The sequence below is a fragment of the Pipra filicauda genome, unplaced genomic scaffold, assembly GCF_003945595.2.
Source record: "Pipra filicauda isolate LSUMZ 115617 unplaced genomic scaffold, ASM394559v2 scaffold27_size4233163_pilon, whole genome shotgun sequence".
NCBI classification, from domain to species: Eukaryota; Metazoa; Chordata; class Aves; order Passeriformes; family Pipridae; genus Pipra; species Pipra filicauda.
Genome location: NW_024104398.1, coordinates 2326710 through 2344280, shown reverse-complemented (window position 1 = coordinate 2344280; position 17571 = coordinate 2326710). Strand labels below are relative to the sequence as shown.

At 36.8% G+C, this 17571-nt stretch overlaps 1 protein-coding gene across 7 annotated transcripts in view; it reads left to right on the top strand.

The window, feature by feature from the left end:
• DICER1 (dicer 1, ribonuclease III) overlaps positions 1-17571 on the top strand; it is an 81187-nt gene that overhangs the window by 50794 nt on the left and 12822 nt on the right. For 6 of the 7 annotated variants that reach the window (XM_027718402.2, XM_027718401.2, XM_027718400.2 and 3 more), the window contains 5 exons: positions 1714-2596; positions 4647-4915; positions 7492-7654; positions 7749-7824; positions 8122-12927. In XM_027718402.2, the coding sequence (XP_027574203.1) occupies positions 1714-2596; positions 4647-4915; positions 7492-7654; positions 7749-7824; positions 8122-8287 (1557 nt within the window). In that variant the 3' untranslated portion in view covers positions 8288-12927. Of the gene's footprint in view, positions 1-1713; positions 2597-4646; positions 4916-7491; positions 7655-7748; positions 7825-8121; positions 12928-17571 lie in introns of those variants that run through there. The other variant, XM_027718404.2, reaches the window with a different exon arrangement.

Below are 17571 nucleotides of genomic sequence, written 5' to 3'. Positions count from 1 at the left end.
CCACCAGAGGGCACATGAGAGGACTGTTAGGTGGATGTACCGTGCAAATAAATGTTTATTGCAGAATAAAACAACCTGATTATTGTGGTTCTGTATTGTGCCAAGATTTCATTTCAGAGAGACTTCCTGCTATATCTTTCTGGCAAATGAGATAGTACATTTGGGACTGGAGCTAATTGTTGGTTTTCAAAAGGTTTCAGTTCTCTGCAACTTTTCAGTGGCCTCTACCTTGTTAATAGTCACTGCTTATTTGTAAATAAAACACACAATTTCAGACCAAAATGCAGACAGCGATGCAACCACGTAGTGGAGGGTTTTGTGCCAATTAGGTATTTGGCTTTCTTGGATGTAAATTTTGTTCTTCATCCATGGGATGATGGTCTGTAAGTGGAACTAGAGATCTTGTATCATTATGATCAATTATTACTAAAACATCCTAGTCAAATGTTAGTATTTTTAGTGTTATTAAGCTTTATTAAGGGAAAGGATCTTTGTTCTTTTTATCAAATGGCTGGTTCACAGATCTGCAAGATTTAGATGCTGAGCCCTACAATATGACATGTATAGGTTGAGGGCAGATGCAGGCAGTTTCACTTGATTCACAAAGTGTTGGCTTTCAGGACGCAATCTAGAAAAGTGCTTTGAATCTGATCTTGCTCCTATCAAATTCAATGATAGAATCCCTGCAGGCATCAGTGATGCTGTGTTGAGCCTGTGAATAGTCCTTTTGATGTTAGGAAGACTACTAGTGCATTTAGCTGTCCATGGCCTGGATAGGGGCCATGGCAAATTGTAAAGCATTATATAGCTCAGGCATATTTGTGTTCAGTTTATATTTTACAGTAATCCATACCAATTTGCTCAATATGAGCAGGGAAAAGACATGAAACTTCATTAGCTTTGCTGTTGTGGGTACGTATGTAAATATTAGAAAATTGGTGACAACTTTGCCTTTTTTTTTTATTAGGTAAGGCTATAGGAACAACCTGGAAAGAAATAAAAGACTGAATAAACCCCCCATTGATGCGTTTTTCCATTTGTGTGTTCCAAAACTGAGATTATCACGATTGCGAATATAGTAAACCCTACAAGTTCCTTATTTGCCGTAGAAGGATGTAGAAAGAACCTTCAAAATGACATTGATTCAACATTTGTAATAGCCTTACTTAGCAGCTGGAGAGAAGGATGTACCCAGAACTCTTTCCCTAAAATTTGTTAGTTTTCTTTTGTGTACTTTGGTGTGCAAGTGTATAATGTTCAGTGGATATAAAGCTCATTGTATGTGCATCACATTCAAGTATAACCATGGGTTCCAATGGAATGCAGCATGTGTATTATGCAGAACACACACTATGATAGGTTAATAATAAAGCATTTGTATTCCAGGGCAATTATTCTAGTGTTGGTTAATTAACACTAGTTAACACTAGTGTTGGTTAATTAACACTAGTTAACACTAGTGTTGGTTAATTAACACTAGTTAACACTAGTGTTGGTTAATTAACACTAGTTAACACTAGTGTTGGTTAATTAACACTAGTTAACACTAGTGTTAATTAAATATTGTATTGTGCATCTGATCAGACAATGTAATTAGGAACATAAAAATCAGCCTTATTTTTAGCAGACACTTCTCAAATCCTAGTCTTCTGATCTTTCTGGAATAAAACTATCTCATTTCCCTCTTCATGTATATTTTGTGTTCTTTCATAGACAAAGGAAAACATGTTGGCTAATGGTAAACTTGATGATTATAACGATGATGAAGAGAATGAAGACCTAATGTGGAGATCGCCCAAGGAAGAAACAGACTTTGAAGATGATTTTCTGGAGTATGATCAGGAGCATATCAAATTCATTGATAATATGTTAATGGGATCAGGGGCTTTTGTGAAGAAAATTTCGCTCTCACACTTTTCAACCACTGATTCAAACTATGAATGGAAAGCACCCAAAAAGTCATCCCTGGGTAATGTTCAGTGTTCATCAGATTTTGATGATTTTGACTATAGCTCTTGGGATGCTATGTGCTATCTGGATCCTAGCAAGGCTGTTGAAGAGGATGATTTCGTAGTGGGCTTCTGGAATCCCTCAGAAGAAAACTGTGGTGTTGATGCAGGAAAACAGTCAATCTCATATGACTTGCATACGGAGCAGTGTATTGCTGATAAGAGCATTGCAGACTGTGTGGAAGCCCTGCTGGGCTGCTATCTGACCAGCTGTGGTGAAAGAGCTGCTCAGCTTTTCCTGTGTTCATTGGGGCTGAAGGTGCTCCCTGTAATTAAAAAGACTGATTGGGAAGGCACTTTATGTGCTACGAGAGAGAACTGTAACAGTGAGCAGAAAACTATTTCACCAAACTCTGTTTCTGCTTCTGTAGCTAATTCAGAGCCTTCTCTGTGTAAAGACCTGGAGTATGGCTGTTTGAAGATTCCACCGAGGTGTATGTTTGATCACCCAGATGCTGAAAAAACCCTTAATCACCTTATTTCTGGTTTTGAAAACTTTGAGAAGAAAATAAATTACAGTTTTAAGAACAAGGCTTACCTTCTTCAGGCATTTACTCATGCCTCCTACCATTATAATACCATTACTGGTAAGTTGTCTTGAAGAACATCTACAGTTTTTCTCCATACTGTAAATGCAAGAGAAGTAGTATATGTTGTGCTCCCATATATATTCTATTTTTAGGCATCACATGTTACTTTAAGAAGCCAATAGTCTCTGAATACAAAATCTTAGAAAATAGCATTTTGCAAAATATTTAAAGAGGGATACTTGCTGAGTCTGTATCCCAATCGTTATTCATATTTTGACTTGATGCAGACAGAATGTATTTACTGAAGCCTCACCAAGTTCCAAGAAAGAGCAGCATTTATCACCAATGCTGTATCACTAGCTGTATGAGTGACATTAGATCCTCATTTAACAGAAACAAGTTCTTGTAGAACTCTGGAAAGTTGTCACGTACTTCAGGAAATAGCAGTCATATTTAGCAAATCAGTTCCATAATTGTATTCCAAGAATATTATACTTTGTCTGTACTTACAAAGATTAATTGTAGACTATACAGTTTTTATTAGCTGAAGGATCTATAGGATTGCAGAATATGGAGACTTCCCTTTGAAGTTGTGAATTTGAAGGCTTAATCTAAATGTAAGCATTTTATTGAGTAAATATTTAAAGTCAAAGTTTGAAGTAATTGACTAAATCTGACTAAATATTAATTTCAGATTAACTGCATAATGTTTCTGTACATGATCTCATGAAAGCTTTTACATCAGTAGAAATTTGTATTTCTGTAATCTTTAATTGCATTTGCTTATACTAATTAATGTAATATTTGTTCATTCTAAAACTTTGCATATTTTCCTACAATAATATGCAATCAAAAGCAAAACATAGCAAAATTCCAACCCTATTTGTAGTGATTGGCAAGTTCCTCTGCAGTCAACAGTCTGAAATTTTTCTCCATAGTGAATTGGTCTCTTATTCCAAGGAGTGAAAAACCTCTGCTTTAATTAAAGAAATAAGTCATTTTGAAATGTTACTACATTGATAAACAGTTCTGACAAAACACTGAAATGTTCCTTTAGTTTTTCGTTCTAGGTAATATTACCCACATATATATTTACTTTTTACAAATATTTCACAAAACTTTCAGATAGAAGGTAGATGATTATTTATATAGAGATGTATATATATATATGTATATATATATATATATATACATAGACTAACAGAAACGTTGAGACATAGCGACTACTTAAAATTATGTTGTCAGTAGCAGAAACTTTTGATTTCATTTCTTATCTACCAAGTAAGACAACTGTGAATTGCTGTTACTTGTAACTTTTTTTCTTAAGGAGTAGCTAGCAGTTGAGATGTGGCAACCTCTTATGTTCAGTTGATAAAAAAGCAGCTTAGTACTAGCCATTTCACTCTCATGTTAACTTCTGTAATAGTTGTGTCTTTCTTTCTTCTCTACCTACCTATCCCTATTTGCATTCAAGAGGGTTTTTACTTTTGTTTATATTCTAAAAATAGATGTTCATAGCTCTCTGTTCCCATGGCCACTGTCAACTTTCAAAAAAGCAAAGGCTTGGCAATTTTAATTTCTGGTTTAAAAGAACTATTTGAAACAGGAATCTTTGTTGAAGGTTTTTAATGTGTGGCAAATTAGATGAAAAATCTCACATTTTATGTTCCCCCTGCTTTTTAATACATTGCTTTTTGTATTAATTTTTTGAGTTTTAATTGTTAGTAGTTTTCAGATCAGCCTGCTGGTGGAATCTCTTAATTTTACTCTTTCTCAACACAGCGATGATCTTGAGTAAAAGCATTAATTGATTATAAGCACAAGTGTTTTGTTAGCCTGGCAAAAATTAACATTTTGTTCAAAATTGTCTTTATTATGAGATATAATTTATGTTTTTTCCTGGTTTCTTTTTTTAGTGATTCATTAGCAATCTCTTTAAATGCAAAGGTACCTGTTTTAAAAAATAGATTGTCTTCTCTGAGCATTTGTTAGTTTGTGGAGTTTACATGGCAGTGTACCAAACCTCTTATCCAGAAAGGCCTGGAAAGAATGTGTGTATTAAACTTAATTGTGGTGTTGTACATTCTTTTATTTCCAACGTTTTAAGATTGTTACCAGCGCTTAGAATTCCTGGGAGATGCAATTTTGGACTACCTCATAACCAAGCACCTTTATGAAGACCCACGGCAACACTCTCCAGGAGTTCTTACTGACCTACGTTCTGCTCTAGTCAATAATACCATTTTTGCATCATTAGCTGTAAAGTATGACTACCACAAGTACTTCAAAGCTGTCTCTCCTGAACTGTTTCATGTTATTGATGACTTTGTGCAGTTTCAAATGGAAAAGAATGAAATGCAAGGAATGGATTCTGAGGTTAGTGGAAGTAGAAGAAATGTGTTCAGTATCTGATTTGAAGCATGTCACTGGATTTCTTAGCATGATGCACATTTTTGTAATGTTTTATGAACACAGCAGCCAAGAAGCAGGCTCCCAGTAATAAAGGATGCAGTATGGAAAGTAAAATAGTCTTTTCAGAAAGTAGAAAATCAATTAGAACTTTCAGAAATTAATTAATTTGAAAGCAGTTTGCCTCTAGGCTTTTCTGTGACACTTGATTTTAGTCATTGTTTTGTTTTTGTTTTGTTAGAACAACATGGGACACACATGCACACTTAGCTTGCTTCCTTCCCGAACTGATTGGAAGCACCACTATAACATAACATTGTGATGAAGGGTTGCTAAGTTACATAATGCTGACTTGAGGTAGGATATCTGTGCAACACCGTGAAAAATACTGCCTTGGCACGGTGGGATTATTAAATGTAGTGCACTGACAAGAGATTTCTGCTATTTTCTTCTGATGGTTTCTACTGGAGCCAGTGTTACTGCACTGTACTCAAGTATGTTTGACGTTCCTAAAGGCTTCGTATCTGCTAGCCAGGGAAACATTATATGCATCTTTCGAGTAAGCCACTTGAAAAATAGTTTCACTGAAGGCTTGCAAACGAAGGTCATATCTTGTGCTGTGCAGGAAAACTGATGATAATGAACCTCTGTTTTCTGGAGAGTGTACTAAAACTAATTAATTTATATAAGCTGCTTAGGAAATACAAGAGCAAAGGCCTGGTGAATCAAATTCTAGTCAGGATCTGGAAGAGATGGACTTTATCTTTTCTTCAGAAGTGTTATCCATAATAGTTTGTCTTCTGCAACGCTGACCAATCTCTTAAAAAATGCTCTTGTCTGAGAATACTCCAGAACTAAGTTAGCATTTACTCCAGCAATACACCAGTACTTTGCTTTTAGTAATTTTGTTTCTGATAGACAAAGCTTGGGAATTAAAATACTTCAGTCACATGTGTGTGTTTCTAGCCCTTGCACTTTGTTGCGGAGTGAAAACCATGTTTTATGGGAAAGATTCATTAAGCATTGACTAAGAAATTCGTCACTGAAATTTGGATAATATAAATTACTTTACATTAGAGGATCAAATTGTTACTTGTTTTCTACACAGTATGAGTGAAAAGGCTAAGAACTTATTTTAAGAACTCATAGTAGTGATTTTTAGCTTTGTTTTTGCTTGGTTTTTGCTTGTGTGCAAAAAGATTGCCTAGAAGCTTGCACCACAGTTGCAACCAAATTGTGTGATAGCTGTTTCAAATAAAATCCTTGTTTCATTCTCCCTATGCCTGCTCCCTATCTTGGTCTGGCACTGAATTACTGAAACTCTTATTTCATGAGTTAATGCAAGAGTCTTTGTTTCTACAGTTCATGCCAGCTAGAGTGGTTTCCATGTGTGTCTCCACATCATCTGCTTTTCTTATTTTCAGATCTCACTTCTGAAACATCTGTTGTCCCTTGCCTTATAGCTCTTAGTTTCGCTCTCCTTCTGTTATTTCAGTATAATTCAGAAGTGTTACAGTTTGCTCTTGGTATGAAATACACTATTCAAAACAGTTGAATTTATTTTTTACCATCAAAATTCCTATTTGCACTGTTGTATGCATCAGGTCTGACTACTTGCTTGATTTATTTTAGGTAGAAATACCGGGTGGAATGTGTTTATGAAGCATTATGGTCTCTCTTAAGAGGACTAAATCAGATTTTAAACCCCAAATAGTGACCAAATGGAGTGAGAGGGTAGCTGCTGGGGGAGAGGACTGACAGAAACTTACTTCTTTTTAGGCAGAGGAGCATAACAAAAATTTTGTTTTCAGGTTACTTTGTTTGTAGTTAGGTGAAAGTATATTACATGTTTTTGAGGTATTTTAGTAAAGGATTAGGTTAGCTCAGGACCTTTAAGACATACACTGAATGTTTAGTTTTGCTAATGAGAATAGACTGTTGTCTTAAATCGGTAGCATAGAAGAAAACCCTGTCTGCTACATTTAAATACCTAAGTGTGCCTGTTAGCTCAGTCTGATGTTGCTGGTTTTCAGTTATTAGTGGCTTATTTTACTAGTGCCTGTTTCATGCTTGTCTTCAGGGGTGTAAATAAGGTAAGGAAAGGTACATGCAGCTTTCATCCAGAGATTGGACTTACAGATTTTAAAAGTCTTTTTTTTGGAGATGTATAATGTGTGAACTCGTCCTTTGTTAGCAGTAGATTTCTAATATCAACTGATGGAGCTGAGTCTGTTTCTTATTGGAAAAAACAGACCCATGGTGAAATCCTACAGAATTATTCTCGAAGTCCTCTGTACACAATGCTGTTTGGGAATTTTTTTTTTTTTTCACATTTGAAAAATGATACATCTAGCACCTTGGTTTCATTGGGGAATAAAAAAACAATTTCATAGTGGAAAGTTGTCAGTCAAAAACAAAGGAAGCAGCACAGGATATACATTTCTGAAGATCTTTGTTTTACTGTAAGTAAAACAATTGTTTCTCTCTTTTCCCCTCTCCTTCTCTCTCCCTTCCCACCCTTGTCTTTTTTTAATTGCAAACAGCTCAGAAGATCAGAAGAAGATGAAGAAAAAGAGGAAGACATTGAAGTACCAAAGGCCATGGGGGATATATTTGAGTCCCTTGCTGGTGCCATTTATATGGATAGTGGAATGTCTTTGGAAATGGTTTGGCAAGTGTACTATCCAATGATGAGGCCATTAATAGGTATTACCGGCTTTCAAAAAAATATTAATTCCTAAGTGCCGTCTGCTATGAAAAGAACAGAGCTAATTTTTTTCCACTTTTTTTTTCCAAATAGAAAAATTTTCTGCTAATGTGCCCCGTTCCCCAGTGCGAGAATTGCTGGAGATGGAGCCGGAGACAGCCAAATTCAGGTAAGAATATACTTTCTTTGGTACACGCTGACAGAAGATGTTTCTAAGCTGTGCTTCATAAGCTGCTAGGAATTCTTAAATGTCAATTACTTGTACTTGTAATTTCTTTTGCACTAAGTATCTAACATGATAATTGTGTCCACTGTTTGGTTTTTTTTCCTTGCATAGCTTTTTGAGAAATGTAGTGATTTCTGTTTAACTTTACTGCTTTAACTTCTGTAGAAAAGAGAATGTAGGTCTCTTATTTCACATTAACTTGCCTTAGGCAGTAAGTAATTCTTGTGTATATTTTTGCAGTCCTGCAGAAAGAACTTACGATGGAAAGGTCAGAGTTACAGTGGAAGTTGTAGGAAAGGGAAAGTTTAAAGGTGTTGGCAGAAGCTACAGGATTGCCAAATCTGCAGCTGCGAGAAGAGCACTACGAAGCCTCAAAGCAAATCAACCTCAGGTCCCAAACAGCTGAGACTCCTCTTAAAACTAAACGAAATGGGGGGAAAAAAATCACATACAATTAAAGCAAGCTTAAAAAAATGTTGATGTTGAGAGGAACAAATTGGAAGACAGAATTTAAAGTTTGATAACAGAATAGATAACAAAACATTTAACATGTATAAAATTTTGGAACTAATTGTAGTTATAGTTTTTTGCGCAAACACAATCTTGTCTTCTTTCCTCACTTCTGCTTTGTTTAATCACGAGAGTGCTTTAATGATGACATTTAGCAAGTGTTCAGAATAATTGTTGTCAGGTCTTTTTGGTTTACTTTTATTGTCAGTACAGCTTTGCTTAGTGTTAGAAGGCGAGGGAGCTTATGCCTAATGCAGTTGCTAGATTTATATATAGTAATCTTGAAATTCTTCAATCTGTGCACTAGTGCCAGTCATAAAGCAGTTGATAAACTGTACTGGATGATTGGGTATAAGAAAGATTAAGTGTGCCAGTATTCTCCTTTTTATTTTCTTTTTTTTTTTTTCTCTACGTGTCATCTTTTTACATTAAGATGACATTCCCAATCATTATTGCACTTATTTGTTAGGGACAGATTTTAATTGAAATGGCTGGCATACTGATAGAGTGAAACTTCAGTTTCCTTATGCCACACAGTCTTGCATAAAAAAAGGTTCTTGCCTTAAAAATAAATAAACCCTCATTAATAATCTTTATTTTCTGATCTCTTTTGGAACAAACTGTTTTACATTCCCTTCATTTTGTTATGCATTTTACAATGATACAGCTCTATATTTACAGTACAACTCATTACTATAGCTGTGACTTATTACAGGATTATAATAGAAATTATATTCATATATATGTAATTAGGTTATTTTTAACAATTCTGAGGAGGTGGTTAGTCTACAGTTTTTTTTATACCATAAACAAAATATGGTCTTTGGCTAAAATTCCAGTTTTACACAAACCTGCAAGCTAGATAGTTCCAATACTGGAAACAGCAACAAATAATTGCACAGTGCAAACTGTCACTCTAACAAAATAACCTTAGACATATCACACCTAAGATATGCTGCAGATTTTATAGTCAATTGGTTACGTATTTAACAAACAGAGCACCTTTACACTTAGAGATATTTCCACGTAAATTTCTTACTGTACTTTTCAGAGTTGCATGCATATTTCATCTACCAAAGCTGTGCTGTTAAATAACATGAAAGTTGATGTTTGAGATATAACTGCCGTACTTTTGATACATCTGTGATTTAGGTCCTTAATTTAGAGAAACTAGCTCATTGGTGTTTTGGTCTACCAGGAGTACAGGGGGGGGAAATCATACTTTTATTTTTTAGGCTTTGCCTATACTTCTTTAATTAGATTTTCGTAGGCACTCTTCACTTAAATACCTCAGTTCTTTTTTTCTTTTCTTTTTCCTTTTTGTTTTTGCATGCATTGTTTTTTTTCTGTTTTGGTGCTATGTTTATATATTATGCTTGAAATTTTAATTTTTTGCACTGTAACTATAATACCTCTTAATTTACCTTTTAAAAAAGCTGTGGGTCTCTTATTCCCACCAGTATCAGTAGAGGTTTGCTGCAATTTTGCCCTGTTAATTATGCTTGAAGTTTGAGAAAGCAGAGCAAGGTGTTTTAACGTTTTCCAGCACAATAGTTTGAACTTGATGCTGTGTCTTATGTATTAAATTACAAATAAATACTGTATTTCCTGCTTTTAAACCATATTCCTTTCCTCACAAATGCACACTAAAACAAAACAAAAACTGTCAGCTCTTGCTTTCTTAATAAAGAAATAAAATAAATGCCTTAGTGACAAGGGGCAGACATTAAGCTTTTCTGAAATACAGTTTTCAAAAGTTCGTATATTTTCTATCTCAGTAATTTTTCATTCTGTGACAAGGACCATTCTTGTATTTGAAAGCGGCTTGTTATAGTAGTCAGACCAATAACTAAAATATAGCTTATAAAAAATTCTAGCATTTGTTTGGTACTTCAGTCATGAAAATATAACAAGGATATAAGACCTGCAAGTGTAAATGATATGGAACAGTAAAAACATGCATTCTAAATTTTCAAATCCAAATTGCTTTGTGTTAGCTGTTTAAAAATTTTTTTTAAAACAAGTTACTGATTTAAGCTATAGCTCTCTCTTTCTGGTAGGACTGAAGTTTCTTAGAGAAAATACATGATTAGTGATGTTAGCAATTCTATGTTTTTGGCCAGACATCAATCACTAGATTAAATCAGACCATCTAGAAAGTCTTAAGTAGTTTTAATTGCATTATGAAAAACTAAAATTTAGGTTAGTCTTTGAACACCTAAAGTTTCTTACTGATACAAGGTTGTAGATTCTCAGGGGTTTCAGGTAATTGTTAGCAGTAAAGTGCTTACAGAGTGCTTGGATGCAAAGAAAATTAACTGAACTTACTCTGTGTTTCAGAATAGTTTAATGATCACTTTGTTACTAGATAAAGCCTATGAATTGGAAATCTGAAATGTGTAGTGGCTGACTATAGTTTCTGCTGCTGATGCGTTTTTAAATGCGTTTTAAATGCCACAATTTTTTCCAGTGTGACCTCATTGAAATATTTTTTTATCCTTTTGAGACAGAAAACCCACATTAGTTTCCATGTTATGCATCTGTGTGTTTTACCCTACAGTTGTTATGATTTTGATACTGGACAGTGTATGCTATTAAAGACCTAAATCTGATCATTTGAAGGTTGGGATAGAAGTCACTTGACATGCTATAAGCACAAGTGTAAGTGGACTGTTGCAGCCCATCTTCAAAAGCAACCACACAGGCTCATCATATATAGTGTGGGGGTTAATTGGCATGAACCTTGGTTTTTTTAATCTAAGTCCTGTTATACTGTACTTTAAACAGTCCTCCTAACTATGCTGCGTTTTTATTTTTATGGCTTTTTTTTTGCGCTGTTCTGTTCATGTAGCACAAATAAGCATTGCACTTGGTACCATGCTTTACCTCATTTCAAGGAAAAAATGCTTAACAGAGAGGAAAAATGTGGTTTGGCCTTGCTGCTGTTCTGATTTACTGAATTTGAAAAAGATAGTTTTAATGCCTGCAATGTGTCATTTACTTGCACAACTTAAATAGGTCATTTTGTAACGTCTGTGGCATTTTTACTGTATGTGGAAAAATACAACAAAGATGTGTAACAACTCTTGATTGTATTTTAAAGCTATTATTTTTCTACTGCATCATTTTACTGTTACGTGAAGTAATTAAAATTAGAATGACCTCTGACTGACACTCCAGTAATTATCTCTGAACAAACCAACATATTACACATATAATGTAGTTTTTGGGAAAAGACAGCCCCTAGTAACTTGGTCAACCTCAACTAAATCTGTGCTCAGTCTGAATACTGAGTGCCCAGTAGCGACTTCTGAAGTGTTTGTTCAGCTTGATGCTGCTAAAGTCCATACAGAAAAAAAGCCTACTATTTTTAAGTCTCTTTACACAATAGTATGTTGTGACTGCTGAGTACAGAACTTGGACAAGAACTAGTTTTGGTGCTGGGGAGGAATATAATAGTGGCCCAGCAGTGAGGCACTGGATCCTCAGCTGGTGCAAATTGATGTGGTATCATTTTAATCAATGGAACTGCATTCTTTTACACACATGAAAATCTTGTGCTTGTACGTATGTTGCAGAGTTTGGGTTTTCCTCCTTGTAAGCCAATACAGAACCGTCAACTGGAAAATGTGGTTTTTATGTTACTGCATATGACATAACATGCTACATACTCTATGCATTTATCTGTTTAGAAAGTGAAATCTTTGTATCCTAGTCACAGCAGCACAAATGACAAATGGCATCGTGGTCTGCTGTGATACTGCACTTGCCTCTGCCTGACAATATTCTGGGTTTGTATGTTTTGGATGGGTTCTTCATGAAAACATTCTCGTGGAAATCTCTGCATTTATTACATGAGAGAAGCAAGAAGCATTTTGATTTTTGATACTGAATTACTGACATTGATCCTTTTCCAATTGCTCAAATTTTCAAGAAGTTAATTTCTTTACTTTCATATTAGGTTTTAAACTTAAAACACTACAGTTCATGACCATGAAATGTAATCTAAATATCAACTGTAAATCTGAATTATGTTAGCAAATATCTAGAGGTCATTGTAGTATACTCCACTAGCAGTTAAAATTAATTTCTGTCAAAGCTAACTACATTTCTTAAAAATAAATTTTATCCAATAAAGTCCTTGGGTTTTTTCCCCTCTTTTATTTGAATGGCAACCACAGACTACTTTAATTGCTTTGTAGATGCACTCAGAATTTACTGCAGCAGCAAGTTGGAGAGAAAAATGTTTGTGAACAATAATTGGAAATTGCAGGCATTTTTATTGTAAATAGTTTGACTGAAAAGATGGTTAAAATCAAGTAGAATGAATAACAAATATAATTTGATGGACAATAAAATATTTACCATCACATGCTGCAGCTGTCTTTAAGGGACATAAAATGTAATTCATTCATACTGTAATCATGCTGCAGAAGTTTGCAATCTGCACCTTATGGATCACAATTACCTTTAATAGTTTTTTGTAATAATTGTAGCTGAGTATATCTCCAATAAAGTTATGGTCTGTTCACCTTGTATTGTCGTTTTGCTTTTATTTTTAATTCCTCTTAATCTCTCCATAAATCTTCTAGAGTTTAAAAAAAAATTGCTTTTCAGTCTAAATAAAAAAAATTGTGAAAACAGTATTTCTTGACCTTGCTTAAAGACAAGTCTGCTTGTCTCCTTTCTCTGATGGATGAACTGTCTTCATAGCTATGTGAAGACTCTTAAGGGACACTCAGGTTAAAAATGATGGTGTACGTGGTACGATTTGATCTCTGTGTTGACCATTATACCTGCAAAATGTCTGTGGGAGCTGGGAGGCCCCAGAGCACAAGGGTTCAGTAACACAGGTTTGCACAATCGGCACATGTTTTAAGAATAACATGTTCATATTAGCTAATAGTCTCAGCATTAATGACATCGATTTTAATTATTTTTCTATTTGTTTTCCATTAATATTTCACTTACCCTGGATATTGAAAGTGTGTTTTCAGAGTGTTCTGACTGGCACACCAGTGTCATGTATCTGTGGAGACAAGGCAGACTTGCCAGACAAAGATCAGGAGTTTTCCTTTCTGAAAACTTCACAGTGTAGCAGTCAGTAGCTTGACATGTGCAGTGGTTAACTGTTACTACACATTTTGCCTTAGGTTATAGAGAAAAGCCTGCTGAGCTGCTGGTGGGCACAGTCCCTTTTTCTGGGACTTAGAGGGGCAGCCAGAGTTCTCCAGAAAGTCAAAGTGTCAAATCAGTAAAGGTTCTGCCTCAAAGGCAGGTGACCACATTTTTTGCCAGTGTGGGAGCATCACCTTCTTACTGTAGATTTTGAGTACAGCTTAATAGTAATGGTGTTGAAACTGTATAGTGTAAAATATCCTTTTTTTTTTTTTAAATTTAGGAATGTAGCAATGACTTGAGTTCTTCCTGACCCTCAAGGAAACATGAGTCTTGACTTGAAAAGAGGAATAATAAGCTTTAGTAAGGCTATAACATCAAGATACAAATTTTCAGGATAGCCGCCTTTAATCCTTCTGACAAACCTCAGTGTTCACCCTATAGGAACTGTCTATCTGAGGAAGAGTCTACAGGTAGTGGTTTCTCATCTCCTTATTACAAGAATGTGTTCCATGGTTGCCTCAATAGAATGAAGATGGGTTTGGTTAGCTGCTATTCTTCTTAAGTAAAACTATACAGAAAAAGGAGTTTGAAAAATGAGGAATAAGTTTTTGAATACACTTGCCCTGAAAAGAGGTAGTTACAAATTTAATCATAACTTCAGGTCCAGAAACAGAGGAGCAGGTTTGGTGCTTGTCTGGGCTTTCCTTAATGCTGCTGCCAGAGTCCAGGTGCAGGATCTATTCCTTAGAGGAAATCTCCATGTCAGTGGACACAGGCAGTAGTGACATGTAAGCAGGTTTTATTTTCCTCGTAGCTGTGATTAGGTCTTTCCTATTGTAGAATGTGAACAGTAATTTCATTTTGGTAAGCAAAAAAACCAAGGACCTTCCCAGTTTTATGGAAACAGTATCATTTACTTTGCTGCTTAACCATCTCCACTTACCCGACTTACACTATTTTTTAAACATTACTTTTTATGTATATTTTACTGGAAGTCTTATGCTTATTTTTGAATTGAAGTAATTTTCTTCTGTTAACTTGAAAATTTCCTGTAGTTTTGAGTTCCTGTCCAGCTCTCTGAAGTCACTGGGAAGACATCCACTTGGGCTCTGTAGCTTGTATGTATTCGAACTTAACACAAAAGTCCTTCAGACATAAGTGTAAATTCCAGATGTCAAGCAAAAGGTGAGAAACAGTGATGTGCAAAGGCAGCCTCTGCTGTTCCGCTTCTTTCAGGCTCTTAAATAAAGTGTGGCACATTGACCAGCTGCCTACTTCTGAGATAACCCACCTACTGCAGTGAATATCCAGCGGCTTATTCTTTTCTTTTGCCACATGGGCAAAATTTAGAGGGGAGGAACACAAGGCAGTCTTTGTCAGGGCTTTTATTGGCATCTAGGATGCTTCAGCTGACTGTAAGACAGACATTGAGGTGCTGGAGCGTGTCCAGAGAAGGGCAACAGGGCTGGTAAAGGGTCTGGAACACGAGTTTTACAAGGAGCAGCTGAGGAGCATTTAGCCTGGAGAAAAGGAGGCTAAGGGAGGACCTCATTGCTCTCTACAACTTCCTGAAGAGGTTGTAGCCAGGTGGGAGGTCGGTCTCTTCTGTCAAGTAACAAGTGACAGGACTACTAAAGGAAATGGCCTTGAGTTGTGCAAGAGGAAGCTTAGATTGGATCTTAGCAAAGATTTCTTTACTGAAAGCGGTCAGGCATTGGAACAGGCTGCTTAGGGAAGTGGTGGAATCACCATCCCTGGAAATGTTCAGAAGGCATGTGGATGTGGCACTTGGGGATGTGGTGGTGCTGGTTTAATGGTTGGACTCAATGATCTTAGAGGTCTTTTCCAACCCAAATAACTCTGTGATCCTATGATGATTCTGTTTAAGGTGTGCACTCTGCAGACAGCAGGACCTGGGCTAACTGCCACCATTTCTTTGCTGTCAGTGGAGCCACATCAGTAGCTGCAGGGCACTATTTGGTTTTCCTGCCCTTATATCATCCTTTCAAAATGAGGTGAGCTGAATGAGGAAGAGGCCCATTCCTCCCCAACCTGGGGCTGGCACTCAGCTGATGACATGGATCCCACATAGGATCCCATATGGTACCCTGAAGCTGGAAATGTTCTTCCAGGGAAAATGGTGGAACAAGGAGAAGAGGAGATTTCATCAGGCTACAGAATGGCCAGGGAATCACAAGTTATTGCAGAGTCACTCTCATCTTTTGCCAAAGTGAGGATGATCCCCTCTACTGCCACTTGAACTGAAGCAGGGGAGTACGAACTCTGCAGCTGTTCCGGCATTTGCAATAAACTGGGGCTAAGTTGTGGACTTCCCTAACTGAAGCACTGAGTTCCACAGGGGGACAGCAGGATCACCAGATCAGTCCTCAATTATATATTCCTTTAAAAAAGCAGGTTTTACTGAAGTAGTTGAATGGCGCTTTGGCATCAGTTTTAGGGTAAGGTTTTTAACTTTACTTAGTTATACAGCAGTGTAGAGAGAGGAGCAGTGCTATGGTTGTATGCATTGCCTGTCTCACAACTACCATCATTAGCAAAAAAGGGGCAGTGAACACAGATCTTGCTGAGCATAGACACCTGCTTCCATGTTTTTATACTTCAACCACTTAAATCAGTAATTTTTGCTGTTGTGTATTCATTCTCCAGTCACCTGACTTTAGACAAGACCCAGGTGTCTGAACGAAACCCTCCCTGAATCCAGTAGAGCCTCAGTAGCTTGATAGGATTATTGAGTCATAGAATGGCTTGGAATGAAAGGGATCTTAAAGATCACCTAGTTTCACCCTATCCCACAATGGTCAGGGACACCTTCCATTAGAACAGGTTGCTCAAAGCTCCATCAGACTGGCCTTCAACAATTTTGGGGACTGGACATCCACAGCTTCTCTGCCTGTTTTAAGATCTGCCCTATTCTCACACAATTATAGCAATTAATACCATTTTGCAGCACCAATTTTAAGTTAAGAAATTATTGCTTTCAGGGTGATTCTAGCTAGAATAGCAGGGCATTATGTTCCTGCCAGCAACACTCATCACCTTTTTCCCAGCTTTACATAGTAGATATGCTCCAGGCAAAAGAGATCTCATTATACAAACAAGCATGGCATAGGCAGCTGTACTCCCTGTCTGGCCAACTGGCTGCTGTGCAGGGCCGTGCCAGCAAAAACCTCGCTTAAAACAAGGGCAGAAGTTCCAGGGATGCTGCCTCAACAACGGTGTTGAAATTGCCAGTGGTGGAGATGGAAAGTGAACTGTGGACGATTTAAGGAACCATTTTTTTCTGGACCTTTGCTGGGCTTTAAAAAGTTGGCCTTTCTGTGGAATCTGTGAACCAGAAGGGTTCCTGTGTGGAGCATTGAGCACTGCCTGCCATGGAAGGCTGAATTCCCAAAGAATGCCATTCTCCTCAGCAGGTACAGCAAGGCAGAGGAGAAGGGCAAGTCAGACCTTCCCCATCCACCTTACAGGGCTGAATCAAACACACATCCTTGTGCATGCACATTGCAAGGGAACTCCTTATTTTACTTAAAGTTGCAAGCTGCTGAATTACTGTAAAATAATCATACAGCAACCTCTGTGGAAGGTTTCTTGCAAAGTAATGTTGGTGTATTGGCAGGTTAGCTAAGGTGAAGGGTTACTTAATGCAGCATCTAAATAAATGCAGCAGAGCCTTGTGGCATATGGAACTAAACTAGATGTGAGTACATAGTCTATGCTAGATATAAAGCAGCTGCTTTTTGTATAGGATATGGTGTGTGGATGTGTGTCAGGAAATCCAAGAAACTGCAGTGGTTGAGGCAAGGAGTGATGGGGGACCTGCATAAAGACCTGAAATCTATCAACAAATAGAAAAAGTTGTAGACTGGAAATATTTTGGAAGAAATGCCAAGATTCAGAGACACTTCAAATATACAGACGAAAGGGAACAGACCTGGGCAATCCAGCACATAAATCAGCTCCCCAGAAAGGGGTGAGCAGCGCAAAGGAGGGCTGGGCAGTGGTGGAAACAGGCAGAAGCAGAGTTTGCATATTCCGACA